Below are 26,995 nucleotides of genomic sequence, written 5' to 3' on the forward strand. Positions count from 1 at the left end.
CGCCTAGGGCCTGATGCTGCCCAGAGCCGAGGACCAGGATATGCGACGCACGTACAAGGGCTCCTGCCCTGGGCGGAATCCTGCGTCATCCGCTTGTGTTGTCCGGACATGGAGGCAAGGGACTCAATTTGCTGCACCAAGATCCAGGCCATCCACAAGCCAGGCCCGTGCGCACAGCCCCAGACTCTACCCCGAAGCTTTCGCCGGACATCCACGAAAAGTACAGATCGCATTGATGGGACGCAGAGCTTGCAGCTTTAAAAATAAAACCAGGCCCAGCACGCGGCTCAACGTCTTCCCCCCACCACGCACAACAGAGCCTCGACTGCCGTGTCGCCATCTCGACACGCAATGATCTTGTCTCTGTCCTCGATACCTTAGCTACCCAACCAACGACAGGCATCTGCGAGTCTCGACACAAGAGCGAACGCCGCACTCGGCCGAGCCGACCATGGCGCCCTCGCCGCCGCCCCTGGTGGACAATGTCCAAATCCGGCACGCACAGCTGCTGAGGCCGCTGCCTCTGTACTCCCACGCATACGTCTGGCCCTTTGCCATCGCATGGCCCATCTTCCTACGCTTCTACCTCAGCACAGACCTGTACGACAAGTACATCGGCGCCCCGGAGTGGACCTTCGTGTGGCTCGGCACCATCATCACCTTCCAGAGTCTGGCCTGGCTGAGCACCAAGTGGAGTGTCAACATCAGGGCGCTCTTCACCGCGGCCAAAAGCAAGTCCGTCGAGGATGCGCAGCTGATCAAGCTGATCCCCATCTCTAATGCCGGTGCCGCCGACATTTGCAAGATCGAACGCGACAAGGTACGACTCCCTCGCCTGCTGCAGTCTCTTTTGATGATATCAGTCTCCTGTTGCGCGGATCACACCCTTGGGGCTCAGTTCGCCGGCCAGCAGCCGTTTGAGCGTCTTATACTAACACGCTGGCTTTGATGACATAGGTTGGAGGCAAGAACAATGTCTCGTTCCTCTTCCAAAAACGCCGGTTCCTCTATGACCCCACCCAGAAGTGCTTCAAGACTCTCAACTACGACATTGATGCCGAGCCAAAGCCAAAGCTGGAAACCTTCCAGCTATCAAAGGGCATCACGACAGCTACCGAGTTGACTCGGATCGAGCAGCATTATGGAACCAATACTTTCGACATCCCCGTCCCCTCCTTTACCGAGCTCTTCCAGGAGCACGCCGTCGCCCCCTTCTTTGTCTTCCAGATCTTCTGCGTCGGCCTGTGGATGCTGGATGACTACTGGTACTACTCGCTCTTCACCCTGGTAATGCTCGTGGCCTTCGAGAGCACCGTCGTCTGGCAGCGCCAGCGCACGCTCACCGAGTTCCGCGGCATGAGCCTCAAGCCCTTTGACATGTGGGTCTACCGGCTGGGCAAGTGGGGTGAGGTCCCGAGCGATAGGCTTGTTCCGGGTGACCTGGTGTCGGTTTCGAGGACCAAGGACGACAGCGGTGTCGCTTGTGACATGCTTCTTGTCGAGGGTACCGCCATTGTCAACGAGGCTATGCTCTCGGGGGAGAGCACGCCGCTGCTGAAGGAGTCGATCCAGCTTCGCCCCGGCGACGCGGAGCTCGAGCCCGAAGGCCTGGACAAGAACTCGTTCCTTTGGGGCGGTACCAAGGTTCTGCAGATCTCGCATGGTACGGTCGAGGAGACAAGGCCTAAGATTGCCTCGGGCGTTCCACGGCCGCCCGACGACGGAGCCATGGCGATCGTGACCAAGACGGGCTTCGAGACGTCTCAGGGAAGTCTTGTGCGGACCATGATCTACTCCACGGAGCGTGTCTCGGCCAACAACGCCGAGGCCTTGCTCTTCATTCTCTTCCTTCTCGTCTTCGCGCTGGCTGCCTCCTGGTATGTGTGGGACGAGGGTGTCCGCAAGGACCGCAAGCGTTCCAAGCTGCTTCTGGACTGCATCCTCATCGTCACCAGCGTTGTGCCACCCGAGCTTCCCATGGAGCTCAGTCTCGCCGTCAACACCAGCTTGGCCGCCCTCGCCAAGTTTGCCATCTTCTGCACCGAGCCCTTCCGCATCCCCTTCGCCGGTCGTATCGACATTGCCTGCTTTGACAAGACGGGCACTCTGACGGGCGAGGATCTCGTTGTTGAGGGCATCGCTGGCCTCGGACTCGGCCACTCTGGCACTGACACTCCTCGCGAGTCCGACGGCGCCCATAGCCACATGACGCCTGTTAACGCCGCGGGTATCGAGACGACCCTTGTCCTGGCTACCGCTCATGCACTTGTGAAGCTTGACGAGGGTGACATCGTGGGAGACCCTATGGAGAAGGCGACGCTGACGGCTCTCGGCTGGGGTCTTGCAAAAAATGACGCCCTCACACACAAGCCTACCGCCGCCGCCAACGGTGGCATCACGGGCTCTGTCCAGATCAAGCGCCGGTTCCAATTCTCTTCTGCACTCAAGCGCCAGAGCTCCGTCGCCACGGTTCACGGCAAGGATGCGACTGGGCGCAAGGTGCAGGGTACATTTGTCGGTGTCAAGGGCGCGCCGGAAACCATCATGAAGATGCTGGTAACGGTTCCCAAGGACTACGAGGAGACATACAAATACTTCACCCGCCGGGGCTCTCGTGTCCTGGCTCTGGCCTTCAAGCAACTTACTACGGACAGCGAACTGGGAGCATCCAAGATCAACGACCTCAAGCGGGAGTCTGTTGAGTCTGGCCTGACCTTTGCCGGATTCCTGGTTTTGCACTGCCCGCTCAAGGATGACGCCAAGCAATCTGTCCAGATGCTGAACGAGAGCAGCCACAGGGTTGTGATGATCACGGGCGACAACCCGCTCACGGCCGTTCACGTGGCCCGAGAGGTGGAGATCGTGGACCGTGACGTGCTCATCCTGGATGCGCCTGAGCATAACGAGGGCGGCAACGGCCTGGTCTGGCATAGCGCTGACGACAAGATCCACATTGATGCCGACCCGACAAAGCCCATCGACACCAAGATTCTCAAGGACAACGACATCTGCGTCACGGGATACGCCCTCGCCAAGTTTAAAGACCAGGCCGGCTTCAAGCAGCTGCTCCGGCACACGTGGGTCTACGCGCGCGTCTCGCCAAAGCAGAAGGAGGAGATCCTGCTTGGGCTCAAGGACATGGGTTACTACACGCTTATGGCTGGCGATGGCACCAACGACGTGGGCGCGCTGAAGCAGGCGCACATCGGAGTTGCTCTGCTCAACGGAACCCCGCAGGATCTGCAGCGCATCGCCGAGTACTCGAGGAACGACAAGATGAAGCAGATGTACCAGAAGCAGATCGAACTGATGCAGCGCTTCAACCAGCCCACGCCCCCTGTCCCCGTCATGATCGCCCACCTGTACCCGCCTGGACCAACCAACCCGCACTACATGAAGGCCATGGAGCGCGAGGCGAAGATGAAGAACGTACCGGTGGAGGAACTAGTCAAGGCCAGCGGACACCCAATCGAGACGGTCACATCGCCCGGCGCGCAAAGGCTTCTCAAGCAGGACCCCCGTCAGGCAAAGATGGCCGAAAAGGCGGCCGGGCTCGCCGACAAGCTCACGGCTTCTATGATGGAGAGCGAGATGGACGACGGCGAGCCGCCTTCGCTGAAGCTCGGAGACGCATCGGTTGCCGCGCCCTTCACCAGCAAGCTCCGCAACGTCATCGCGATTCCCAACATCATCCGGCAGGGACGCTGCACCCTGGTGGCAACGATTCAGATGTACAAGATCCTGGCGCTCAACTGTCTTATCACGGCCTACAGTCTCAGCGTGTTGTACCTCGAAGGCATCAAATTTGGCGACGGACAGTACACCATCAGCGGCATGCTCATGAGCGTCTGCTTCCTGTCCATCTCGCGCGCTCGCTCCGTCGAGGGTTTGTCCAAGGAGCGGCCGCAGCCCAACATCTTCAACTTTTACATCATCGGATCCATCCTCGGGCAGTTTGCCGTGCACATTGCGACCCTGATCTTCATCGCCCGGTTTTGCGACAAGATTGCACCGTAAGTTTTTGGCACCTATTTCATGGCGCCCTTGAAATCACTGGAACTATCTCTAACTCGCCAACTTGTTGCAGGCGCTCCGATAGCATTGACCTCGAGGCTGAGTTCTCGCCGTCTCTGCTCAACAGTGCAGTTTACCTGCTGCAGCTCATCCAGCAGATCAGCACGTTTGCCATCAACTACCAGGGCCGGCCCTTCCGCGAATCCATCTCGGAGAACCGCGGCATGTACTGGGGAATCATTGGAGTCAGCGGCATCGCCTTCTCGTGCTCTCTGGAGCTGATCCCGGAGCTGAACGAGCAGATGAAGCTGGTTCCCTTCACGGCCGAGTTCCGCCAGACGCTAACCACGGTCATGGTGGTGGACTACGCCGCGTGCTGGATCATCGAGGTGGTGTTCAAATACCTCTTTAGCGACCTCAAGGCGCGTGACATTGCTGAGCGCAGGCCCGACCAGCTTGAGCGTGAGCGCGTCCGCAGGGAGGCGGATCTCAAGATCAAGATGGAGGAAGAGGAGAAGAAGCGGCTGGAGCAGGTGGAGGAGTACGAGCGCAAGATGGAGGCCAAGAAGAGGCAGCTGGCAGAGCGGTGGGGAGTCGAACTGCCCCCCGCAAACCAGGCTGCAGGTGGCCGGTAGGCCAGGTGGCTCGTCATTATTTTTCTGTTGTACTCATCTCCAGACTTCATGTTGCCGCACCCTAAAGCCACAGCCCCGGCCTCGCGGCCCATAGCGCGGGTGGGTGGACCAGGGCAGCACCTCTCGACTCTTTTTTGTGACTGGTCTTCATACATAGACTAGACTATCTGTTTTTGGTGATTTCGTACTGGTTCACAGCAGCAAACTTGTAGATATCAGGTAGCATGTCTTTGGTTGGTCGTGAATGGCCCTCTATAACAGCCTCGAGATGTTTTTATGTGCCTGCCTACCGACCAGCCTGTGCCAGTTGTGGATACTGTGTTTTTGGCCTTGTGGGTTCGAGACGGGTTTCGTCACGTTGAGCACAGACAACGCGCATCCCCGCACCGTCTTCAACCCCTCCATGCTGGATGGCAGCGCTTTTTTGAGCAGTTGATATCGTTGAGAATACAGTGAAAAGAACGTAGAGGTGAAAGTGGAAACTTGAGGTTCATTTTCTGTATGGTACACGACGAAAAAGATCGTCTATCATGGGGCTTTTGCTTTTTTTCCAGGCCTTTGGTTTTGGGCCAGTCGCAAGATCTAAAATGCTGCATCCGTACCCATGCTCTCTCATGCCCCGCCTGCCCCGCCCAGTCACGAGCTCAAGACACCCAAGTTGGTTCCAAGGTCGACGTCTTCAGTCGAAATTTTGGTAACACCACAAGTGGTACCCCGTCAGAGTGGGCGCGCGGTCGCCCGTCTTTTGGTAGAGGCTACAGATAACAAGGGTTCCCGCACTTATTTGCCGGGGTTGGAGGCGACAAAGGCAACGCCCTTCTCAATGTTCTTCTTGAGGTCGACGAGGCAGGCGTCGATCAGCTTCTGCTCGGCGGCGTCGACGTTGCCGATGGGGTGGATCTTCTCGACGCCGTTCGGGCCGAGCTCAACCTTTGAGCTGAAGAAGTCGATGCCCTGGTCCTTGTAGAGGGGCGAGTCGACAAAGGTGGGCTCGACGACGCCCTTCTCGCCCTGGGCGGCGCGCAGGACCGACTCGGCCATGCGGGCGCCGGCCATGGCCATGGACAGGGTGGCGGAGCCGGCACCCTCCTTGGCCTTGACGACCTCGTCGCCGCCGAACTGGACGCGGTTGATGAGGGCGGCGTCGGACGAGAGTTCAGGGTGGCTGCTCTGGCTCAGGAGCGGCACGATGGTGACGCCGCTATGGCCGCCGACGACGGTGACCTTCTCGTCCTTGGGGTCGGAGCCCTTGATCTCGGACACGAAGCGCGAGGCGCGCACGACGTCGAGCGTGGTGACGCCGAACAGGCGCTTGGGGTTGTAGACGCCACGGGCCTTGAAGATCTCGGCGCAGATGGGCACGGTGCTGTTGACGGGGTTGCTGATGACGAGGATGTTGGCCTCGGGGCACGACTCGGCGCACGCCGTGGCCAGGTCGCGCACGATGGAGGCGTTGGTGTTGAAGAGGTCGTCGCGCGTCATGCCAGGCTTGCGGGGCACGCCGGCCGGGATCAGCACAACCTCGGCGCCCTTGAGCGCCGCGGCCAGGCCCGAGGGGGTGGGGTCGTAGCCCTTGACCGAGGACTTGGTGTTGATGTGCGAGATGTCGGCGGCGACGCCTGGGAGGAGGTGGGGGAGTGTTAGTAGGTTGGAGGGATTTGGGAAGCGAGGAGAAAATGACGCACCAGGTCCGCCGCGGATGTCGTAGAGAGCCAGCTCAGAAACCCTGGGGTTCAGCTTCAGGAGCAGCGACAGCGGCTGGCCAATGCCGCCGGCAGCGCCGAGGACGGTGACCTTGGAAAGCTACAAGTCCCAACACGGCCAGTGTCAGTGCCAACTAGTTCCATGTACAGGGTCTGTTGCCCCGACAAAGGCTGCAAGGCGGGATCAAGAGGCAGCCCTCTCCGACGCCGGAACGACTGGGCGGGCCAAGATGACATGGTTCAGCAGCACGTACGTTGCGGACCGAGGCCGAGAAGGCCCTGGTCTGGATCCTTGAAGCAGCGAACATGATTGTTTTGTGTGGGGTTGTTTGTGAGGAGGTGGTCCTGCGAGATCGACTCGGTGTGATGGGGGAGGTAATTGGGAAACGGGGCTCCTGCTTGTGCTTAGCACGAGAGATATTTCAGATGAGAAGGGAGAAAAAAAAAAAAGTCGTGAGCGTGAGGCCATCTGGTCCGGTTGGCCGGAAAGGAGCTAAACCTGGAAGGTGGATACGGCTTGGCCTTGAGAGTGCGACAAGGGTGGCACGGACTCGGTGTTTAGTGCGAAGAGAGTCGGGCCCTAGGCTTAGGTGCCAGCTTAGGTGCCAGGTTTAGGGCTCGTGGTTGGTATTGAAAGGCTCCTTCTAGTTTAGACCCGTGACGGAATTGGGATTGGCTGCTGACGTAGAGGGAGACACGTCTTGCGTTTTACAGTGACCAATCTGTGTACAGGACTTCACAGGGAATTTCCAGGTTGTCGGTAAACTCTGCCGCGCAGCCGAGAGATGGTTCATTCTTGGGGTGTTGGCCTCGACTCTCACTGTCTGGCTAACTGCTAAGAAAACCACACCAAGGACCGACCAGTCCAGCCCAAGGCTTCTCAGCTGCCGGCTTGGTCCGAGAGGTACATCACACGCTCAAAAGCAAACATGTCCTTGAACCTGCAGAACTCGGGCGGCCCAAGCTCGAACTCGACCGGCAGCTCGTTGAAGTGCGATTGCACGAGCGCCCTCAGCTCCCTCTCCTGATCGGCCGTCAGGTGCCGCAAAAGGTACGCCACGCTCAGGTGCATCCCGTACCCCTCGTGTCCCGGGTGCCGGATCATCAGCAGCCCCGACAGGCGGTCCCTCAGCCCCCTGATCCTGGCCTCCTCCTCCCCGTCCTGCGGCCGCAGGGTGAGCCCGATGCCGACCTCGAGCGGGTCGACCCCGGCCACCTGGACGCAGTACGGCGGCGGCGCGTTGGCGCCGCTGGGTAGCTCCAGGGGCCGCAGCTTGCGCTCAAACAGCGCGTCGCACTCGGCAAGCGTCGAGTCCAGAGCCAGGTCCGACGGCCAGAAGCCCGGCTTGCGCACCTGGTCGCAGACGCCCTCGAACACCGTCATGTGCCAGCTCGGTGGCGGGAGCAGCGTCATTAGTCCCGCGAACGGGCTGTGCTGCAGCTTGACGTACAGGACCAGCAGCGAGTCGTAGAGTTCGCTTGACGGCGAGAGGTGGCAGAGGATGGTGTTGCCTGGGAAGGGCTGCACCTTGCCGTCGGGGTCGAACTTGCCAGGCACGCCGGCGGGGAACTCTGGGCGGGGAGCGCCGCTCGAGGCTACCCCCTGGGACTCTTTAGTTTCTAGGTCGGCCATACTCTGCTAAGACGCCCGTGATCTTGCTATCCCTTGCCTTCTCGCTTGACCTGGCTGATGGCAGAACTGGGCGATACTGTCGAGAACCCCGCAGTTGGAGTTGGGTTGGACGACATTCAGCTCGGGCTGGGGGTTTGCATTTATCTATTGGTTGTGATCCCTGTAGCTCTGCTTCGGCTATATTCATTGGACGAGAGCTCCGTGCTCGTTCCTGGGCTATGGAAGATGGGGTTGTCATGCAAGCAGCAACGACACAACTGCAGAGCCGGCTGCAGTTACTGCTCCCCCGTCCATGATCCCGTGGACATAACCATCTCCCACGAGTTTGTACGCCGGCCCGTACTCTGTACTCACGGGGCCCTCTTCGTCAACCATCCGCCTCAGGATCACCGGGACCCTGGCTCCAGGCAGGATAAACACAGAGTCGCCCACCCACAGATTTGACGCGCCCAAGCCCAAGTACCCCCTTTCCGTCAAGAACAACTTGCGGCCCATCAATCCAGGCGAGATGGCGTTCACCATGTCCATCGTGCGCGTGTCCGTGTTGAAGTTGCCCGTCTCCAGGCTATGAAGGAAGTCCTCAAATGACAAGCCTGGCCCGGCCGCACTCCTGGACTCCTGCGCCTCTTGGAGCGTCTTGAATGACATGCAGGCCTCCTCCCGCTCTATGGACGTCGACAGCACCCGAATGTCGTCCCCGGATGCTCGCTGCAGCAGCCTGCCTGGGCCCCAGCCATGGTCCAAGCAGAGCGTCCGCCACCACGCGTCGGCCCAGGTGCCGCCCCCCACGTAGGCGTCGCTCTGGGGATCCCGCGCTCTGGATCTGACCAGGTTCCTCCAGTGGTAGAACATGTCGGCCTTGGCCTCGTCGAAGATACTGCTCTGGTATTCACCCAGGCTGGCCGTGTCGGCCCACGCTGTTTCGTCGCCCGCTTCATCGTCTGACACTTCAGAGCTGTCCGCTTCCCAGTCCCAATCACCAAAGAGCGCGTCGTATGTGCGCGGCCAGACGGGCCGGCGCTTGGTGGCAAGCCTCGCCACGCGGTCGAACTCGATGCCCTGCAGCAGGAGCGTGTTGTCGTCGTCGACGTCAGCCGCGAGGGGGGCCAGGCCTCTACATGCGTTGAAGTTGGGCAGCCGCTGGTACCAGACCAGGTAGTTCCCGTTGATCTTCTCCACCGAGATGGCCGAGAAATCGACGGCCCACGATGGTATGAAGCTGCCGTGTGCATTGCATGCCTTGGGGAAATCGTTATATCTGCACCTGTAGCGAAACTCGGCGAACGACAGGCAGGTGAGGGAGCGATGCTCGAGTATGTGGGACCTGCACACTCGCGTATAGACGTCCGCCAGCTCCTCCCCGTAGTCAGGCTCGAAGCTCTCCGCCGCGAGCCCGAGCAGCGCAAACACGCGGTCGTGGTCGAGCCCCGAGTCCCGGTACATGAAGCGAAGGCAGAGCTCGAGGAGGGGCCTCTTGCGGCCGCGCTCGCGCCGCAGGCCCGCGACGTCGTTGATGCTGTCGAGGAAGCGCTGCACCGCGGTCTGCAGCAGCTTGGCCCCGACGCCGCCCGCCTCGTCGTGGCAGCGCCAGCACCCGGCGTGGGCCCGGCGCGCCGCCCGTGCCGCCGCGATGGTGTCGAGCGGCAGCGACGCGGTGCCGAACAGGACGCGCACCGCGGGGCCCAGCACCCCCTCCTGCACCACCCAGAGCCGGCCGAACCACCGCGCGGACCCCACCCTCGCGGCGAAGTCCGTCAGGCCGTCGATCAGGTCCCTGGTCTCGGCACCGCCGGCCTCCATGTCCGGCCGGAAGGGGGCTATCTCGCTGATGTGGCGCCCCTCGGCGAGCAGCCGGACGGCCCACGCGAGCAGGAACGACAGATGGGCGATCGTGATGCTGCCCGCGTAGGATGTCGTCGTCGTCGCCGCCGCCAAGCCCCCAGGCTCTCCGGGCGCCGACGCCTCCCCACCCGGGACCCCCAGCTGCCCGTCGGTGGCCGTCGAGTCAAACATGGACCGGTAGCCGTCCCAAAGCGGCCCAAAGTCGGCCGCGTCGCCCCGGAACCACCGCGCACTGTCCGGGCCCGCGTCGTGCTTGACGACCGACTGACGCTGCCACTCGTCCAGGAAGACGAGCACCTCGGCGCAGCCCGAGTAGATCCTGCCCATCATGCGCACCTGGCGCCCGCGCTCCTCCGCGTCGGCCTGATTGATGCAGACGGCGTCGACCCACAGCAGCTGCGGCGAGGGCGCGGCCCCCTCGCCGCCGGCGTCCCGTCCGAGGACGTGCTTGTTGTAAACACGCAGGCGGCGCAGGACCGAGAACAGGTTCCAGGTAATCAGCAGGGGCCTCCCGCAGAGCGAGATGCGGTATCGCCACATCTCCCCGGAGACGTCGTCTACGCCCCACGCGTACGAGACGGCGTTGTACCGTAAGGCATCCGAACTCTGCTCGGGGCTGCCGGCGACCTGAAAGTCAATCCTGATCGGGTCGTCCCACTCGCCGTCCTCGAGCTTCAGGAGGCGGATCTCGCCGGCATTGCTATCGACAGGAAAACTCCGAAAGACGTCAGTGGTGTTGAGGCTATTCTCGGCAAGAATCTCGTCTGCGGACCGGAACGCGAAAGCCTCGAAACCGGCAGTATCAGCCATGGCCCTAGTTTGGTTAAAGGCGTGGCGAGAGTGCAGGTTTGTTGGAACCGGCAGATGCATTGCTATGGAGGGTTGGACGGGTATGGCGCTTATGTGGTCATTTTCCAAGGCGGAAATGCCATTCTGGGAATAGCAGTGCTCTTGGTGTGTAAGCACCCTTAGGCTACAGTCGAAAGCATATCACAATTATGTTTATGTTATCGGTCGATAAAAAAAATCTTCATGCGGTAAAAGTTACGAAAGTACGAGAGAAAACAATATAACGGTTTCCGGGGTGCGTTGAAAAGAAAATTTATTTAAACGCTGGTGGTGGGTTTGGTTAGCAAAAAGCAACGCCTCCTTCCTTTCATGGTGTTTTTCCAATTTGAAGGAATTGCAAATGTATGTATTTAAACAATGCAAAACAAAAGATTTGGACAAACGGGGAATCGAACCCCGGACCTCTTCCATGCTAAGGAAGCGTTATACCACTAAACCATTCGCCCTGCTCGGTTGACGAGAAAGTCATGTCATTTGGAGTATTATGAGGGATTTTTTTAATATCCGGGTGGTGCAGGTTTCGACTGCCCCTGGAACCCACCAGGTGCCACGACCCGAGCCTGGACTGCTTCGGTCCGTCGACAACTCGATGGATACACAAATGCAACGCTTGCTTGTTACCAGCTTAGAGTTATTTTATAGCGGTTAACTGCGAAGTGTTTTTTTGGTATCAAAGATCTCATGGCCGAACCCAGAGAAAATGCTTCCTCCAAGGAAGAATCATTGACCAGATTATTTGCCAAACGCAAGAGGGCAGAAAACCTTCCCCCACTACTCCTTCCGCATGGCATGCCACTCCGCCGCCCGCCTACACTCCTAGACCTTCCTGGCGCCGTCCCCAATGGTTTCGATCCTCTGGTCGGCCTCGAAGCCCGCGGCCTCCTCCTTCTCCTGGGCTTGGGTGTCGCGGGCCTCGGCGTCGGCGTTGCCGTAGAGGCCGATTTTGTACCACGGCATCTCGAACAGCCTGTCCATGCTCTCGAGCGAGCGCCCGCTGGTCTCGGGCACCGAAACCAGCACCCAGATGCCTCCGAGGATGGTGATGGCGGCGAACGACCAGAACGTTCCCTTGGGCGAGATGCCGCCCTCCTCGGGCGACAGGAGCATGTTGGGGACGGCGCGGGCGTTGCCGAACTGGTTGACAAAGTGGAGCTGAAAAGCGGAAGAGCAAGCAGCTTGTTAGTCTCGGGCCAATTTGAAAACGGAGTTTATGTGCACATACCATCATGGCAAAGGACGTAGCCAGGGCCCTGATGCGCAGGGGGAACAGCTCGGCAGTAAGGAGGTACTGCATCGAGTTCCAGCCCAGAGCCCACCTGTAGGGAAAACAGTAAGCCTCTTTGTAGTACAGAGATGGAAGAGAAGGGAGTGATAGAGTCCCCAAGCAACTTACCCAAAGCCGCTCACGTAAATCATGGCAATGGCGCCTTTGCTGGGCCCAACCTCGTGGGTATCCAGCTTGTAGTCCTTGACAACGCCCATTTCGGGAATCCCGGTAAGGAAGCCGGCCACGTAGATCATGGAAACTGCTTGCAGGGTAATGCCGATAAGGAGGGCCCGCTTGCGCCCAATGACATCGACCAGGAACAGGGCGCATATGACGGCCGCGACCAGCTTTACGACACCAAACACGGCCGTGATGAGCAGCGACTCGTTCTGGCCAGAGATTCCTGAGAGGTTGGGACATGTTAGCGCTGCGTCGGAGTAGGGTATGCTTCACCGCACCACCGTCTGTCCAGACTTGAACCTACCCAGCAGATGGAAAAAGTCGGGAGCGTAAAGGGTGATGGACCCGGCGCCAGACCACTGAGACAGAAACTGCACCATGCTGGTCAGGTAAAGGCGGTAGAGGTTGCTGGGGATGAGGATCATCTCCTTCAGGATCCCGACCCATGTGGCTCCCTTGGTGGCTTCGAGCTCCTCCTCGTAGGAAACCCGGATGGCGTGGATCTCGCGCACGACGTAGTCGCTGTCCACCGTCATGTTCCGGAGCGCCGCCATCGTCTTGGTGGCCTCCTCGACCTTGCCCGTCTTGATCAGGAAGCGAGGAGACTCGAGCTGGAAAAAGGACAGGACGAAAATGATGCCGGCAAACATGAGATGCAGGCTGGTGGGAACGAGCCACCGCGCGTGTGTGGAATCACCGATGTTGATTGCGCAGCTGCAGAGGGCGTCGAAAGTCAGATGGGGTAGACGATAGACGCAAGTGCTAGGACATGCATTAGGCTGACTGACCCGTAGTTTGTGAAGTAAGCAAGCACGATGCCGATGTAGACGGACCCGGTGAACCAGCAGGTGCACAGGCCCCTGACGCTCGCGGGGGCGATCTCCGCAATGTAGACCGGCCCAACAACAGGCGTCATGCCCACTCCGAGACCAGCAATGAAGCGGCCAGCATATATCATGGCGAAGCTTCCATCGGCAGCCATGAAGATACAGATCCCGAGCATCCAAAGAAGGCAGAGGAGTCTGGTGGCCCAGATTCTCCCAATGCGATCACAGACCAGGAACGCACTAGCAAGCCGAAACAGGTAATATTAGCAGCTGCCGCTATCAGAATTGTGTGACGTATGGGTATGAGAGGGTAAGAAGGACAAAGCCGGGCGTGCGTACATCAGTGAGCCTCCAACGCAGCCAATCTGGACCATGGAGGACACGTTGCCCTTGATGTTGGTCTTCTCCTCCTTGGAAAACGAATCATAGTTGATGGTCTTCTGGAAATCCTTGGAGTTGAAGGCGCCGCTGATGAGGCCCTCGTCCACGCCCCTGGCAGCCCCGAGGAGCCCGAAGCAAAAGACGGCGAACCATAACCTCCAGTTGAAGATCTCCTGGGGTTCGTCCAGGTTCTTGAGCCTGAAGATGTTGACGGGCTTCTTGGCCGGTCCCGCCATGGTGACTGATGAAAAGGAGGAGATCTGCGTGCTCGCGGTGGCTTGACGGGAGGGGAACGGGACCACGGCCGAACGAAAAAAGGACACCGGTCGCGAACGAGACCGCCGGAGCAGAAAGAGAGGGAACAGGATGGATAGCAACAGTCGGCCAGACCCTTTAAATAATCGCCCAGTCCATCACCGCCAGCCCCCACGAAGGTCCACCGAACCATGAAGGATGGGCTGCGGTGAACATACATCATAACAGTCGGCCCGGACCCATCTTCGTTGGAGGCATCCAGGAATGGGGGTGTGAAGGACAACAAGGATGTAAGTGGTTGGGCCCGGGTCTGGCGTGGGTCGTGATTTGCTCCGAGGAGACCCCGCAGGTAAACGATCTCGTCTGTCATTTTTCCGCCGTGCCCTCGCGGCGGCGCCGTAATTGGGCGTCTCCAGAGTCATGCCTTCCGGAGTCTCCCGACATCACATACGATATCACACCCCCGCATGGGGTCCCCGGTCCTCCGCATTCTACTGTGTATACTGTGTAGCAGGGCGTGGAGGACGGGGTTCCAACGGAGCGGGTGGATTCCCCTGGGGAAGTTTTTAGTTATTATAAAGTAAAAAGCGCCGGGGAAACGTCAGGGCGACCGAGTCTACTTCTAACCGGCTTTAGACAACACCATGTGAGTAGCGAGGCCCTATATCCCTACAAGGCAAGTCCAGCCCAAGTGCCACGACGCCAGGGCGCATCTCCCGAGCCAAGCAAGCTTGGTGTAGACCAAGCTCAAGCGCCAACCGGCGTGGCATTGCTTCTTGCTTTGCCGAGCCCGACGGGAGAGCTTGGGAAGACCTAGGGACGGTGGCTCAGGGGGGGCGGGCTAGGTTAGCGTCGAGGAGGGGGCGGGACGCTGCCTTGATTGGGCGACGAGAGCGGCGAGAAGTACCGAGTGGCGGCGTGCTCTGAGCAGCAGATGCGCGGTCCGGAAGCCTGGGCAGTGGGGGGCGACGTCGTTTCTCGTGCTTTTCCCCTCATTGTCACCGCCGCGTTTTGATGAAGGCTCCTTAGCGCGTCGCTTGGCACTCTTGGCGCGCTTGCCATTTGCTAAATTTTGCTGTAAACCCCGCACGAATTCCCAACCAACCCCAATTCTTTAAATTTTAATCCGGGGATTAGCCTCACGTGGGAGGAAGCGGAAGAGTTTTTACCCACCCGCCCACAACAACATTGTCAGGCCCTTTATAATTCCACAAAGCACATGTTGTCTCAACAATTGCACAGGTCCGATGGTGTAGTCGGTTATCACGTGAGCTTAACACGCTCAAGGTCCTCAGTTCGATCCTGGGTCGGATCAAGTAATTGCTTTTTGCACATTCCAACGAAATTGGCTATTTTGCTCCTTTAGGCTTACTTTTGCTCCCAGACATCCATATTTTTAAACGTGGATTTATATGTTTCGCTTTGTTATTATTTTATATCTACGACGTTTCACTAGCTTCACTCCATGCTACTGCTTTCAGTGATTCGTTTTGCACCCACCAGCTCTGCCTCGGAGTTCAAGGCGTCAACCTCAGCTTGAACATAAGGGATACCCGTTTCCAGCCTTTCCTCCATGGTAAGCTGTTCAATCTCGCCGGGAAAGTAGATACGGTCGACGCCAGCCATCTTCTCGCACCCAACCACCCGCTTGTACAGGTACTTCATCCTACTCTTGAACTCGTCCAGGCTCATAAAAAGGTCTGGCTTGATGGCCATGATGAAGTGGCCCACGTCGGCGGGGTGGGACGGATCGTATGGGCCGGTGACGTGGCCGGCAAAGGCCGACCCCGACAGCACGCCCGAGAAGACGTCCATCATGATGGCCAGCGCCGACCCCTTGGGCCCGCCCATGGGCAGCATGACGCCGCCGTCGAGCGCGGCGGCCGGGTCGTCGGTGCGGTTCCCCTCCGCGTCGAGCGCCCAGTCGAGCGGGATCTTTTCGCCGCGCCGCTTGGCCTTGTAGATCTTGCCGCGGGCGGCGACCGAGGGCGCCATGTCGAGGACAAAGGGCCGCGGGTCGCCGGGGGCGCCGCAGGCGATGGGGCTGACGCCCATCAGGCGCTCGCGGCCGCCCCAGGCCGGCAGGGCCGGGCTCGAGTTGGTGAAGACGAGGCTCATCATGCCGGCGTCAGCGGCCTGCTGCACCAGCCAGGCCGACATGCCGAAGTGGTTGGAGCGCCGGACCGAGACCATGCCGAGGCCGAAGACGCGCGCCATGTCGACGGCGGCCGCCATGGCGCGGTGCGCCGCCACGAAGCCGAAGCCGTTGCGTGCGTCCACCTGCGCCGCCGCCGGCGTCACCTGGCGCAGCTCCGGGACGGCGGCAGGGTCCAGCACGCCCTGGCGGATGCGGGCGACGTACGAGGGGATGCGGTTGACGCCGTGAGAGTCCACGCCGCGCAGGTCCGCCTGCACCAGGCACGAGGCCACGATGGCCGCGTCCGGGCCCGGCACGCCGTTGCGCTCGAGGACGTCCCTGGCGAAGGCCTCCGCGTCGGGCGCCTTGACGAAGATCTTGGCATCTTTCGAGGCTTCCGGGGTTTCGGATGACATTTCGCTGGCGATTGGTGGTGCTGATCAAAGTCAAAGGCCGGTGTTTTCAACAGTCGAGGGCACAAAATTAACTTGGGAATCTCGGGTGAGTCATTGGTGAGGTGAATGCATACTTGTTGATTCCGTTCTGGGTGCCGACATCGGGGTGTTTGGCCTCGGGCTGAGATGCAATAACCCCGATTTCACTGGCAAATCGCCCCTTTCGCGAAGCCACCACCGACCCCAAGGTGTAAGCCTAATCGCCATTACTCCGCACTATGATGTCTTTGCGTGAGGCCGGAGCGGCAAACGCTTGAACGTCTGTGTAGACACATAACCTGCGATTTGATTCATCCGCTTCACACCTGATAAAGCTCCTTTTTTAGAGAGTCTGTGATTTACAGTTAATGTAGCTGGGACTGTTTTTATCGGGCCCTGGATTAGTAAACGCCGAACGCCATGCCCAACACAGCAGACACCAAGCCCTCAGCAGTGCTGGCCGAGGCAAACGACCCCGACCCTGACCCCCTGGCCGACTACGACCTCTCGCGGCCCATCACGGCTAACCGGGGCCTGCGGCAGGGCCTCCCGGGCTACGGCGACCCACACTTTGCGCTGTTCCTGCGCAAGGCCTTCATCAAGGCGCTCGGCTACAGCGACGACGCGCTCTCGCGGCCCATCGTTGGCATCATCAACACCTACTCGGCCCTGAACCCGTGCCACGCCAACGTGCCGCAGCTGATCGAGGCCGCCAAGCGCGGGGTGCACCTGGCGGGCGGGCTGGCCGTCGAGTTCCCCACCATCAGCGTGCACGAGAGCTTCGCGTCGCCCACCAGCATGTTCCTGCGCAACCTCATGGCCATGGACACGGAGGAGATGATCCGGTGCCAGCCCGTCGACGCCGTCGTCGCCGTCGGCGGCTGCGACAAGACGGTGCCCGCCCAGATCATGGGCGCGCTCTCGGCCAACAAGCCCGTCGTGCCGCTGGTCACGGGGCCCATGATGCCGGGGAGCCACAGGGGCCGCCGCGTCGGCGCCTGCACCGACTGCCGGAGCAACTGGGCCGCCTACAGGGCCGGCGAGATGGACATTGAGGACATTTCGGCCCTCAACGAGGAGCTGGCCCCGACGGTATGCTGTCCGCCACGTTGAAAAAAAAAAAAAACGATGCTGGATGGGTACCTACGGAGTGGCCACCTTTACTGACAGCCGAGGGCCCGCGCCGGAACCCAGGGAGGAACCTGTGGCGTCATGGGCACCGCCAGCACCATGGCCTGCGTGACCGCCGCCCTCGGCCTGATGCCCCTACTCGGCGCCACAGCCCCGGCCGTGTCCTCGGCGCGCCTGCGCATCGCCGAGGAGACGGGTCGGATCGCGGCGGCCCTCGCGGCGGGCGGCGGGCCGCGGCCGCAGGAGCTGCTGACGGCCGGCTCGTTCCACAACGCCCTCGTGGTGCTGCAGGCCACGGGCGGCTCCACAAACGCCGTCGTGCACCTGCTCGCCATCGCGGGCCGCCACCCTGGTCTCGCCCCGGGCGCCGTGACGCTGCAGACAGTCGACGACATCGGCCGCGCCGTCCCGCTGCTCGTTGACCTCAAGCCCAGCGGCGACAACTACCTGTCGGACATGCACGCCGCCGGCGGCATGCCCGCCCTGTTGCGCCAGCTCCGCCCGCTGCTGCGCCTCGGCGCCGCCACCGTCGACGGCCGCACCCTGGGCGAGGTGCTGGACGCCACCGCTCCCTCCGCCAACGGGCAGCCGTACCCGGTGTCGACGACGTCCTCGTCCTCCTCCCCCGGCGCCGCCGTCATCATCCGCCCCCTCTCGGACCCGCTGCAACCCGCCGGCCTGGCCCCGCTGGCCGTGCTGCGCGGCAACCTGGCTCCGGGCGGGGCCGTCATCAAGGCGTCGGCCGTCAAGGACCGGCGGCTGCTGCGGCACCGCGGCCCGGCCGTCGTCTTCTCGGGCGCCGCCGACCTGGCCGCGCGACTCGACGACGAGTCCGCCGCCGCCGAAATCGGCCCCGACAGCGTCCTGGTGCTGCGGGGGATCGGCCCCGTCGGGAACCCGGGCATGCCCGAGGCCGGGCTGGTGCCCATCCCGCGCAGGCTGGCGGCGCGCGGCGTGGCCGACATGCTGCGCATCAGCGACGGCCGCATGAGCGGCACCGCCGGCGGCGCCGTCGTCCTGCACGTCTCGCCCGAGGCCGCCCTGCCCGAGAGCGTGCTCGGCGTCGTGCGCGACGGCGACGTCATATGCTGCGACGTGGAGCGCCGCGTCCTCCACCTCGAGGTCCCCGAGGCCGAGATCCAGGAGCGCCTGCGCCTCAGGGCCGAAACGCTCAACCGCGCGCCCGAGGGCCAGGGGGCCACCAAGACGCCCGTCAGGGGTTACAGGGGACTCTATCTGAGGAGCGTGAACCAGGCCCAGTTTGGAGCCGACTTTGATTTCCTGACTGCTGCCGGGTGCTAAAAAGCCAGAGTGGCGCGGGAGATAATGAGGGTGACATCACCACATTGTTTTGAGTATCGGGTATCTATCTGATTCTGTAATGTAATCATGAATCACCTCGAGTGACGGACAAACCAGCCAGTGTGTCTAGGGGGAAAGCTGAAGCTTGCTTCACCCCTGCAGATGCCTCCCAAGTGCACGGAATTCCTCAGCCCTGTCCAGCACTGCTTGGTAGAATCCATCTCAGCTCCAGACCAGTTCAGTGAGCTAACCAAGGAGCCTCAAAACCGGATCCCCAAAATGGATCAGGATCTGAACACATCCCAAAGCGTTTGTTATCGAGGCTGTTCCACACGCAAGCCTCGTCTTGTCTGTGCTGCCAGCTTTGACAACATCATCGTCCCCCCACCAGTCCCATCAGAGGCCCCGCGACGTGGCCTGGGCCAGCGCTGGAGGATCCAGCAAGCCATCGGGGTCTGTCGCTCAGCCGATTCGAATCCATGGCACCCATATCACCTCAACAAAGTCTAGGTTTCGGCCAGAAACTGCGACGAGACTCAGTTCGCAAAGATGCGCAGCTTCATATCCACACTTCCTGTGGCGACGACACACCGGATGCGCACCTCAGGGGCAGCCTCTGTCTTTTTACGTGGGGTCCCATTCGACTGTCCTGCATCTCCATCCTTCACCGGCGCGTCCGTGACGACGCCAGGAGCCCACCTCAAACAAGTCACGAACCGCTCGTGCACGTCGCCGCCGATTGTCTTGACACACTTGCCGTCCTGGTCGAGATCCCAGCAGCGCAGCGACTTGTCGTCTGAGACGGAGAAGAGATATTTGCCGCCGGGATGGAAGACGAGAGCGCGGACCCAGTTGTCGTGGCCAATTAGTGTCTTGAGGCACGTCCCACGCGAGTCCCAGATCTTGATGGTCTTGTCTCGAGAGCCGCTCGCCATGAACTCGGCCGCATTAGCGGCTGGTGGTGGCTTTTTCAAGCCAGCCAGACGGGCAAGGTATGGGTATGTGGTTGGCGGTGCCAAGGCACAGCATTCGACGTAGTGGTCGTGGCCAACCATTGTGAGCCTGTTCTCCGGGTTGGAGACTGAAATGTCCCAGAGGCGCAATGTCGAGTCGTCGCCCGTGGAGAGCAGATAGCGGCCGTCAAAAGAGGGGCAGACGTCGCGGATCCATGCTGTGTGGCCGCGTATCGTCTTGAGGCAGAAGCCGGTCGTGACATCCCATATCTTCAGTGTCGTGTCTCTGCTAGCGCTCACCAGCAAGTTGCCCGATCCTCCGGTGGCGCCCGACGGCATGAATCGGATGGCGCTGACGCTGTGGTCGTGTCCCGGCAGTGTGCGGATGTTTTTGTAATCGTTGGATGGGTCCCAGAGCTTGATGCTCAGGTCAGAGCTGCACGAAGCCAACAGAATTCCGCCCCTGGGGCCTCCAAAATCCACATCTAGGACCGGCCTAGTGTGGCCCTTGATGGTCCGCTCAAGCTCGCCCAGCTCCCAGTCCCATATCTTGATCGTGCAATCGTCGGAACCTGAGGCGATGGAGGAGTAAACGGGGTGGAATGCGATACAGTTGATGGTATTTTGGTGTGACTCCAGCGAGTAACGCGGCCTGGGGGCGGGAAGCCATGATGTTGGGTCCGAGTTCCTTTTAGCTAGGGAGAGGGGCGTCGCGTTGTCGAGCTCGCTCTGTAGGGCGCTATTCCGAGACTCCAGGTCCATGATCTGCGCGGTGGGGTAAAGGATGAGGTTAGTCCAAGGCTGTCGGCAGCAGAAGCGCGTGTGGGAAGGCGGTAGCACTACATGCCTTTTTCTGCAGGCGGACAACGCTCGTCCATTTCTTCTCGATCAGGCCCTCATATTTCTTCTGCGTGGCGGCATCGAAGACCTCCTCGGGGAGGTTGAGCTCTGCTCGGAGCGCATTCGACGTGTTGGACAGGTTGTTCGCCGACAGGTATGCTACGATGGCCTTGTGCCTGCGGTGCGGCGGTGGACATGGCGGTTAGGGACGGGTCTCGACAGGCGACTCGCGCGCATGGCAGGGCAGGCGTGGGAGGGGCGGGCAACTCACAGCTCGTCAGCCTGCCGAGGGGTCAGGAGGGAGGCCATCGTGGGCGGGTGGTGGCGGCAGTGTTGCTACGCCGGCAGTCTGTGGTCGTGCGCCCGTTCTCCAGCGATCGAAGGGTTCGGGCGAGCACCATCGCCCACCGGCGGGGAAAACCTGGAGATGGCCGTGGCAGTCGGGCTCCGGGGTGTGGGGTTGTCGCGGCGTCAGGTCTCGGCCACTGGCAACAACTGGCGGTCAGGTCAGAGCGGGCCAAGGGGTTCTGATGGACGAGCTGGAGTGGGCGTGGTTCGAGCCCAAGTGCGGCGATGGCTGGATGGGCGAGGCGGGCGTGATATATTGACAGACGAGAGAGCCAAGCCTGGTTCGCAGTTCTTTGAGGCGTTTGTTTCTTGGGTCGGGGTGGGAGAAGGCTCGTGGCAATGCGATTGATTCAATGCGATTGAAAAATTATGTGCTGGTCGTCGGCACAGTCAATCAATCCAAATTGATCCCACCAGACTGGATTGTTCCACTGCCACCACTGGAGCCAGACCCCTGCCACCATCATTTGGGCTCAAATCTCCATCAATAAATCCCATTGCCCTCCCGTCAGGGAGGTGCCACCCCACTCGCCAGCGCCAGTGCTTGTCTCAATTTGAAGCTGCGAGGCCCTGGTCTGATGGATGGGAAGCTGCTAGAGCCAGATAAAATGGAAGCTGAACTCCTGCCCAGCTTTGATCAAGTGCATCCCAAGATGCTAAGTGCATGTCTATGGGGTGGTTTTTATGAGCCAGCTGCTCTTTCTCCACAGATGCCATCTCCAAATACTTCTCTCCATGTCTTCTAAAAGCCCCTGACAAACGGGGCGAGCAAACGACGCCATTCTTCGTTCCATCTCCAATCTAAGCAGACGCTCAAACCATGCATCTTGGTGGACGTTACACACCAAAGCGGAGCTCCGCTCATGAGATATTGTTTGCCCTGCGTCCCTAGGACTCACTCCCAAACCACTACCTTGCCTCGCTAGTCACGCCGCAAACCCGCCAACACTAACAATGAATGCTTTGGGGTTGCCCGCATTCACCTTCCCAGACTGATCATCCCCGCCGCTTGGTTGGACGTCGTCGTATGCAAACCCGTACCCCTTGCCATCCAGCGTTACCTCGTGCACTATCCTGGAGTAGTGGTTGGCCGGGCCTTGCTGATAGAAGGTGGACGGATGTGACGGATGCTCCTCGGCGTCGACGATGGAGCCGCGCGAAAAGGCGGCAGCAAGCCGTGGGATTATGGCGTTGCGCCTGGCGGACGGCCCTGTGGCAAACGGCCCGCTGTTGCAGCCCAGTATGTCGGCCGTTGTCGGCTTGCCAAACTTCTCGCCCCCGATGACCAGCTCGTTCGTCCCCTCGATGGCGCCGGGAAGCACCCCGGGCGCCGCCTGTGTGTCGATCTTGAGGCTGCACCCGCCATGGTTGCAGTGGTACTTCCGCCACACTTCCTCCACGAGAGGCTCAAAGTAGCCGTCGAACCTAGCACCCACTCCCCTCCCGTGCGTCGGGCTCAGAGCACGGAGCGGTGGCTGCCCCTTCTTTTGCACTATCAGTTTGTCCCACGGCATCTTGTCCTTTTCAGCCTGGGCACGCAGTTTCGCGCAAACCTGCTCGAGCCCATCGCTGGCCATGCCTGCCACCTGCTGGAGACCGCCGCCAGGCTCTTCAAGTGCCAGGGCGATGGGCAGACGGGGTACAAAATCGACGTAGCTGATGTTGGCAAACAGTTGGTCGTTGTTGAGCGTAAGCTCGGCGAATGCAAAGTCGATGTTCGCATTCGGATCCGACGGGTTCAGCACCGATGGCTCGACCAGGGCCGCGCCGGCCGGGCTGGGATTCAGCAGGAACTTGAGCTTCCCGCCACTGCTGAACCAGATGCGCCCACCGGCCATTTGGGGTATGTGAACCGTCACCACATTTCCCGGCGGTCCCAGAGGGATGGCACAGTCCTCCGCCAGCGGAACCAGGAGCTTTGGTGGATTCTCTGGGTAGTACAGCCCCCTGCCATCCGATTTGAGAAGGACCCTGGCCGAGTTCCTCTGCAGCGCAAGGCCGGTAATATAGGCGAAAATGTCGCCCGAATTCGACTCGTTTCGAAGCTGGATGTCGAGTGACTGAGGCATCTTGGCCAGGAGTGAATAAAGCCAAAGGCAGTAAGTTACACTCGCGAGTCAGTGCTGTCTCGGGTCGGTGGCGAGTGTCGATATCCCAAGAATACCAGGCAGACAGGGGGGCTTCTGCGGAGTGAAGTGAGACGCTGTTTGTTGACGGCTATGCGTGGTTCCGCCAGTTTGGGCCTGGTGGGCTTGATATAGCAGCTGCATCCCACCAGCGTGCGTCATCGGCCAACTTGGCTGGCAGCACTGGAATCACGCCAAGATGGTGCAACCGCGTCCGCCACGAAGTCACCCACCAGGTGGAGGCTGGGGTAGGCGATTTTACGAGAGAACGAGCTGCTCCGCAGAGGCACTCTGCAGTTACCAGGCATTACCCCTCTCAAGCCGGGCAAGTGTGATGATTCAAACGCATTCCAGTCAGCTCAAACTGGCTGTCGGCGTCAAAGATTCCCCACACCAGGCGCGCTGGGGAGAATAAAGACACAGCAAAATGAGTCGGACAACACACAGCCCTGGTAGCGCAATTGGTTAGAGCGTGGGACTTTTATTACCCTTATATAATCCCAAGGCTGCGGGTTCGAATCCCGCCTGGGGCGTGCTGAGGGCATTCGCAACGCGACTGCCCAACTCTTTTGCTTATTTTTTTTGCTAACCCAGCGCAACTTATTCTTATGTATTTTAAAATTGTACATCCTTACACGCAATTCTTAGTTTGTTAAATAATTAACCGTTTTAAATTTTACGTACAAAGGTAACCTGCAACCCTTGCAGCAAGCTTTTACCAACAAAAAGGTTTGCGCCCGCTCCTCGTTTTACAAGAGCAAGCTGATATGACAGAAGTGGGATTCGAACCCACGCCACTTGCGTGACTAGCAGAACTCGGTCATCCTGCCCGTTTGGATCGATGTCGGTTAGGGGCTCCCATCGGTCTCTTGTGGCTCCCTACGGCGAGGATTCGCGAGCCTCGAGGTGTAAGTGGTTCTGATTGCCAAAAAGGGCAAGGCGACAAGGCGAGCCCTAAGAAAGCAGGGAGTCCCGTCCTCGTCTCCGTGGATTTGACTCACCCCGAGGAAAATTTTCCCGTCCACATGTCGTGAACGGAGCAAGTGGACACTGGAGAGCAGCACGCCGAGCAAGGGGGGATTTCGACGGCAGAACGTTGAAGTGGTAACAGCAATGTATGGGCTTCAGTTGATTCTCGCACAGTTCATGTTAGAGAAACCGACTTTGGCTTCTGCCAGCTGTGCAACGTGCTCTGCCCGACTCCTGTGCAAAAAAGGGCCGACTGTTCATGGTTGGATTCTAGCCAGCCTATGCGAGGGAAACAAAAAGAACAAGAGCAAGACTGCCAGCCAGCGCGGCAGCTATCGCCTGCAGCAAAAGGTCCTACTGGGATTCGAACCCAGGCCACCAGGAGACGATTCTCGAATCAGAACCTGGTGTGATAACCAACTACACTATACGACCTTGTATTCTTTAGATGTCCGACGGGGACGTGGCGCTTCTCCATCAGGGGGTGGAACGGAATGGGGCGGACCCTCCTGGTCCACGGCCATAGCACAACCCGTCTAGGCAGGCATCAATGATCTTCAGATATCGGATGGTCAGTTGATGGGCGAGTTAAATGGCAGATAAAAGTAGGGTGTGGCCGCGAGGCGGCATGTGTAGAACAGCCCCGAAATGCAGCGTGGACAAAAGGCAAAATGCGAACAACCTCAGGGCCGAATCACGATCTAGACACTAGCATCTTCCAAGCCGGGAGGGGAAACATGTGATGCTTGCCACGCCAGTAGACTGCACAGGGGATTGCTATATCTGCTTGCTCGTAGATGGTTGGAATGCGGTTTCCATGCTCACTGTTTGCCCTGCAAGTGGTTTGTTCCAAGACGGCCGCATCTCGAACCTACTACCAGTGGCAGGGCCACATGTTTCCGTCGGAATCTCTACGTCTCTCTGCTTATCCGAACCTTTCTTCTTTGTTGCTTGTGTTATAAAAGGTCAAGAGTCCAGCTCCATTCCGCTCGAACGTCTCCGCCACCATCCTTCCTCTCCATCGCCTCAACGAAGCACAACGACTTGGTTGTGATCACTGGCACAGAGAATTCTCCACCATGCCGAAAAAGATGGTGCGCAGACTTCCTCCCAGCCCAGACTTCCCAGACTTCCTCCCAGCCGTGACAGGAGCGCCGACGAGAAAGCTAACAAGAGCGTCGTCCAGGGCGCTAACAAGAGCGTCGTCCAGGACGCGGACGAGAGCGTCGTCCAGGATGCGGACGAGAGCGTCGTCCAGGATGCGGACGAGAGCGTCGTCCAGGACGCTGACTCATCTGGTAAAGGTCAGATCGCGATACTCTCAACAACTCCCGCAGCCCCTGACCCCCAGCCGGCCCAGTCCAGTCACTGACATCTTGAGACACATAGATCCCGACCGGCCCGACGCGTCTCTGTCCGAAATTGCCAGCGAAGCTTTGAGTCTGACGAAAGCCCGGGCTAACACTGTAACAGAGCAAGAACAGCCAGCGGCAGCGAGGAAGAAGGCCACGATAAGGGAAGACCTCGCGCCGGCGGAGGACGGCCGGGCCATCCGGCGTCGGCTGCTCTACGCCACGTGGGTCGACCAGGACAAGCGGCCGTGCGGGGTCGACGGCACGCCCGACGAGCAGACGGACACGCGCGACGCGGAAAAGATCGTCAAGCACGAGTACAACCGCGAGACGGGCGAGATGCGGGTGCTGGTGAAGTGGAAGAGGGCGGCCAGCCGCGCCAACTCGTGGGTGCTCGAGGACGTGATGCACCGCCACCGGCTCGACATGCTGGTCGCCTACTGGCGCGCCCACCCGTCCGGCTCCCGCGAGGCCGCCCTCAAGGGCACCGGCCGCGAGAACGACGTGTTTGCGCTCATGTACCCGCCCGTCGTGCGCAGGACCGGGGGCAAGGAGGGGAATGGGGGCAAGGGGGGAAAATGGGAGCTGGCCGTCGAGGTCGAGTACTGCGGGTACGAAGAGACCTACGAGGTCGCCGCCGACCTCCTGTGGAAGGACATGAAACCCCTCATGAGGGAGTACTGGGGTCAGCTTGGCGGCAGGCCGAGGAAGCTGCATTGACGATAGACCCTCACTCTCAGTCGCTTGACTTTGCTCACCCCTTCTTCCTGTCACCAGGCGAGTTGTAGACCAGAAGCATAGCATCACAGCCCCTTGTTGACGTCCTTTTGTAACCATGTCATCGGTTGTCTTTGTATTATGATTTCAGATAGCAATGCATTCACACTTGGACATCAACTCAAACGCGAGGAAACACCCCCCGCGCTCCGTGGGCTGAGCAGGTAGACCCAGTGAAAGATGTCCGGGTCGTGCTCCTTCAGCTTGGGCGTGGGCAGCCTGTCCATGACCTCGACGTGGAAGGGCAGCCCGTCGCGGCGGTAGCGCGTGGCCGAGTAGCTGAGCGAGACCCAGCGGGCCGAGTCGGCCATGCACTCCCTGACGCCGGCCAACATGGCCAGAAGCGCACCGTCGCCGCCGCACGAGACGGCATCGGCGGTGCTCTTGTCGACGACCAGGTCGAACGGGCGGGAGGGACCTTGCCCACATTTGTCGTCCCCGCGGAGGAGCAGCCGGGCGGCCAGGCCGGGCCGCGTGACGTCCTCGGCCAGGTAGCGGGTGCGGACGTCGCCGGCGAAGGCGGCGGCCTCGATGCGGCGGCCGCGCTCGAGGGCCAGCGGCTCGTAGTCGACGTTTGTGACGTCAAGGAAGCCGCGCCGCCGCAGGTGGTTCTGCAGGTCGCTGGTGCCGGACCCCAGGTGCAGGATGCGGGCCGTGGCGGGCAGCCGCGCCAGGAGCGGCTCCATGGCGTCCATGAGGGTCGCCGACGGCGCGAGCCACTCGAAGTCGGTCTCGGACGAGAAGCGGTCGCGCCAGTACTCCTGCTTGTCGAAGTCGCTGGGCATGGCGGGATGCTGGGGGTGTCTGGCCCGGAGATGGGTGTAGCGTGGTGGGTGCAGTGCTTGGGGTTAAGATGTCGAGATGAGTGAGAAAGAACGAGAAGGGATGGGTATTTGGCTGATAGCAAGGTCCGACATCCTCTTCATAAAAAGAAAACGAGCTGGCGGGAACGTGAAAAGCAGCGCCGTAAGATTAACGTCATGTCTATTACCCAAGTGTTACTATTCAGCCCCACGGCCGGTCAGCATATATGCGGACGC

At 60.2% G+C, this 26,995-nt stretch overlaps 11 protein-coding genes and 4 non-coding genes across 15 annotated transcripts; 5 read left to right on the forward strand and 10 right to left on the reverse strand.

Moving 5' to 3' along the window:
* The first annotated feature begins 107 nt into the window (after positions 1 to 107).
* Positions 108 to 4,934, forward strand: GGTG_03203 (hypothetical protein). Its single transcript, XM_009220981.1, has 3 exons — positions 108 to 820; positions 958 to 4,013; positions 4,088 to 4,934. Exons 1-3 carry the CDS (start codon positions 452 to 454, stop codon positions 4,647 to 4,649), a joined length of 3,987 nt encoding a protein of 1,328 aa, XP_009219245.1. The 5' UTR covers positions 108 to 451; the 3' UTR covers positions 4,650 to 4,934.
* GGTG_03204 (malate dehydrogenase) lies at positions 4,487 to 6,802 on the reverse strand. Its single transcript, XM_009220982.1, has 3 exons — positions 6,607 to 6,802; positions 6,335 to 6,452; positions 4,487 to 6,268 (listed from the first exon to the last, which is right to left on the reverse strand). Exons 1-3 carry the CDS (start codon positions 6,658 to 6,660, stop codon positions 5,430 to 5,432), a joined length of 1,011 nt encoding a protein of 336 aa, XP_009219246.1. The 5' UTR covers positions 6,661 to 6,802; the 3' UTR covers positions 4,487 to 5,429.
* Positions 6,803 to 7,110: 308 nt separating this feature from the next.
* Positions 7,111 to 7,985, reverse strand: GGTG_03205 (hypothetical protein; the record flags this gene model as incomplete). The annotated part of the gene is made up of 1 exon (XM_009220983.1): positions 7,111 to 7,985. One exon carries the CDS (start codon positions 7,983 to 7,985, stop codon positions 7,233 to 7,235), a length of 753 nt encoding a protein of 250 aa, XP_009219247.1. The 3' UTR covers positions 7,111 to 7,232.
* Positions 7,986 to 8,219: 234 nt separating this feature from the next.
* GGTG_03206 (hypothetical protein) lies at positions 8,220 to 10,697 on the reverse strand (the record flags this gene model as incomplete). The annotated part of the gene is made up of 1 exon (XM_009220984.1): positions 8,220 to 10,697. The coding sequence occupies one exon, from the start codon at positions 10,695 to 10,697 to the stop codon at positions 8,220 to 8,222; it is 2,478 nt and encodes an 825-aa protein (XP_009219248.1).
* A 353-nt stretch (positions 10,698 to 11,050) lies between these two features.
* GGTG_20053 lies at positions 11,051 to 11,122 on the reverse strand. Its single transcript has one exon. It is a non-coding gene; the product is annotated as a tRNA-Ala (tRNA).
* Positions 11,123 to 11,130: 8 nt separating this feature from the next.
* GGTG_03207 (hypothetical protein) lies at positions 11,131 to 14,663 on the reverse strand. The gene is made up of 7 exons (XM_009220985.1): positions 14,494 to 14,663; positions 13,290 to 14,412; positions 12,912 to 13,190; positions 12,428 to 12,837; positions 12,070 to 12,346; positions 11,899 to 11,992; positions 11,131 to 11,828 (listed from the first exon to the last, which is right to left on the reverse strand). The coding sequence occupies exons 2-7, from the start codon at positions 13,565 to 13,567 to the stop codon at positions 11,493 to 11,495; spliced, it is 1,674 nt and encodes a 557-aa protein (XP_009219249.1). The 5' UTR covers positions 13,568 to 14,412; positions 14,494 to 14,663; the 3' UTR covers positions 11,131 to 11,492.
* A 164-nt stretch (positions 14,664 to 14,827) lies between these two features.
* GGTG_20054 lies at positions 14,828 to 14,901 on the forward strand. Its single transcript has one exon. It is a non-coding gene; the product is annotated as a tRNA-Val (tRNA).
* A 41-nt stretch (positions 14,902 to 14,942) lies between these two features.
* GGTG_03208 (hypothetical protein) lies at positions 14,943 to 16,316 on the reverse strand. Its single transcript, XM_009220986.1, has one exon. The coding sequence runs from the start codon at positions 16,137 to 16,139 to the stop codon at positions 15,045 to 15,047; it is 1,095 nt and encodes a 364-aa protein (XP_009219250.1). The 5' UTR covers positions 16,140 to 16,316; the 3' UTR covers positions 14,943 to 15,044.
* A 108-nt stretch (positions 16,317 to 16,424) lies between these two features.
* On the forward strand, positions 16,425 to 18,847 carry GGTG_03209 (dihydroxy-acid dehydratase). The gene is made up of 2 exons (XM_009220987.1): positions 16,425 to 17,249; positions 17,352 to 18,847. Exons 1-2 carry the CDS (start codon positions 16,578 to 16,580, stop codon positions 18,588 to 18,590), a joined length of 1,911 nt encoding a protein of 636 aa, XP_009219251.1. The 5' UTR covers positions 16,425 to 16,577; the 3' UTR covers positions 18,591 to 18,847.
* On the reverse strand, positions 18,561 to 21,150 carry GGTG_03210 (nuclear distribution protein pac-1a). Its single transcript, XM_009220988.1, has 3 exons — positions 20,655 to 21,150; positions 20,391 to 20,559; positions 18,561 to 20,308 (listed from the first exon to the last, which is right to left on the reverse strand). Exons 1-3 carry the CDS (start codon positions 20,690 to 20,692, stop codon positions 19,127 to 19,129), a joined length of 1,389 nt encoding a protein of 462 aa, XP_009219252.1. The 5' UTR covers positions 20,693 to 21,150; the 3' UTR covers positions 18,561 to 19,126.
* On the reverse strand, positions 21,106 to 23,208 carry GGTG_03211 (glucanase B). Its single transcript, XM_009220989.1, has one exon. The coding sequence runs from the start codon at positions 22,798 to 22,800 to the stop codon at positions 21,658 to 21,660; it is 1,143 nt and encodes a 380-aa protein (XP_009219253.1). The 5' UTR covers positions 22,801 to 23,208; the 3' UTR covers positions 21,106 to 21,657.
* A 95-nt stretch (positions 23,209 to 23,303) lies between these two features.
* Positions 23,304 to 23,390, forward strand: GGTG_20055. Its single transcript has one exon. It is a non-coding gene; the product is annotated as a tRNA-Lys (tRNA).
* Positions 23,391 to 24,175: 785 nt separating this feature from the next.
* Positions 24,176 to 24,261, reverse strand: GGTG_20056. Its single transcript has one exon. It is a non-coding gene; the product is annotated as a tRNA-Gln (tRNA).
* A 540-nt stretch (positions 24,262 to 24,801) lies between these two features.
* On the forward strand, positions 24,802 to 25,898 carry GGTG_03212 (hypothetical protein; the record flags this gene model as incomplete). The annotated part of the gene is made up of 3 exons (XM_009220990.1): positions 24,802 to 24,920; positions 25,013 to 25,130; positions 25,216 to 25,898. Exons 1-3 carry the CDS (start codon positions 24,906 to 24,908, stop codon positions 25,896 to 25,898), a joined length of 816 nt encoding a protein of 271 aa, XP_009219254.1. The 5' UTR covers positions 24,802 to 24,905.
* On the reverse strand, positions 25,825 to 26,970 carry GGTG_03213 (hypothetical protein). Its single transcript, XM_009220991.1, has one exon. It carries the CDS (start codon positions 26,738 to 26,740, stop codon positions 26,072 to 26,074), a length of 669 nt encoding a protein of 222 aa, XP_009219255.1. The 5' UTR covers positions 26,741 to 26,970; the 3' UTR covers positions 25,825 to 26,071.
* Positions 26,971 to 26,995: the final 25 nt, after the last annotated feature.

The sequence above is a fragment of the Gaeumannomyces tritici genome (genome assembly GCF_000145635.1).
Source record: "Gaeumannomyces tritici R3-111a-1 unplaced genomic scaffold supercont2.2, whole genome shotgun sequence".
Lineage (NCBI taxonomy): Eukaryota > Fungi > Ascomycota > Sordariomycetes > Magnaporthales > Magnaporthaceae > Gaeumannomyces > Gaeumannomyces tritici.

What these genes read in the sequence shown, in the direction of transcription:
- GGTG_03203 (XM_009220981.1), top strand. Translation starts at nt 452, where the DNA reads ATGGCGCCCTCGCCGCCGCCCCTGGTGGACAATGTCCAAATCCGGCAC. An exon ending in GCAAGATCGAACGCGACAAG is followed by an intron (nt 821 to 957) that starts GTACGACTCCCT and finishes TTGATGACATAG; the next exon opens with GTTGGAGGCAAGAACAATGT. An exon ending in TTTTGCGACAAGATTGCACC is followed by an intron (nt 4,014 to 4,087) that starts GTAAGTTTTTGG and finishes AACTTGTTGCAG; the next exon opens with GCGCTCCGATAGCATTGACC.
- GGTG_03204 (XM_009220982.1), bottom strand. Translation starts at nt 6,660, where the DNA reads ATGTTCGCTGCTTCAAGGATCCAGACCAGGGCCTTCTCGGCCTCGGTC. An exon ending in TCTCGGCCTCGGTCCGCAAC is followed by an intron (nt 6,453 to 6,606) that starts GTACGTGCTGCT and finishes TGGGACTTGTAG; the next exon opens with CTTTCCAAGGTCACCGTCCT. An exon ending in CGACATCCGCGGCGGACCTG is followed by an intron (nt 6,269 to 6,334) that starts GTGCGTCATTTT and finishes ACCTCCTCCCAG; the next exon opens with GCGTCGCCGCCGACATCTCG.
- GGTG_03207 (XM_009220985.1), bottom strand. Translation starts at nt 13,567, where the DNA reads ATGGCGGGACCGGCCAAGAAGCCCGTCAACATCTTCAGGCTCAAGAAC. An exon ending in GCTTACTTCACAAACTACGG is followed by an intron (nt 12,838 to 12,911) that starts GTCAGTCAGCCT and finishes CGCCCTCTGCAG; the next exon opens with CTGCGCAATCAACATCGGTG. An exon ending in CTACGTCCTTTGCCATGATG is followed by an intron (nt 11,829 to 11,898) that starts GTATGTGCACAT and finishes TCCGCTTTTCAG; the next exon opens with CTCCACTTTGTCAACCAGTT.
- GGTG_03208 (XM_009220986.1), bottom strand. Translation starts at nt 16,139, where the DNA reads ATGTCATCCGAAACCCCGGAAGCCTCGAAAGATGCCAAGATCTTCGTC.
- GGTG_03209 (XM_009220987.1), top strand. Translation starts at nt 16,578, where the DNA reads ATGCCCAACACAGCAGACACCAAGCCCTCAGCAGTGCTGGCCGAGGCA. An exon ending in ACGAGGAGCTGGCCCCGACG is followed by an intron (nt 17,250 to 17,351) that starts GTATGCTGTCCG and finishes GCCGGAACCCAG; the next exon opens with GGAGGAACCTGTGGCGTCAT.
- GGTG_03210 (XM_009220988.1), bottom strand. Translation starts at nt 20,692, where the DNA reads ATGGCCTCCCTCCTGACCCCTCGGCAGGCTGACGAGCT. An exon ending in CCTCGGCAGGCTGACGAGCT is followed by an intron (nt 20,560 to 20,654) that starts GTGAGTTGCCCG and finishes GCCGCACCGCAG; the next exon opens with GCACAAGGCCATCGTAGCAT. An exon ending in TTGTCCGCCTGCAGAAAAAG is followed by an intron (nt 20,309 to 20,390) that starts GCATGTAGTGCT and finishes CCCACCGCGCAG; the next exon opens with ATCATGGACCTGGAGTCTCG.
- GGTG_03211 (XM_009220989.1), bottom strand. Translation starts at nt 22,800, where the DNA reads ATGCCTCAGTCACTCGACATCCAGCTTCGAAACGAGTCGAATTCGGGC.
- GGTG_03213 (XM_009220991.1), bottom strand. Translation starts at nt 26,740, where the DNA reads ATGCCCAGCGACTTCGACAAGCAGGAGTACTGGCGCGACCGCTTCTCG.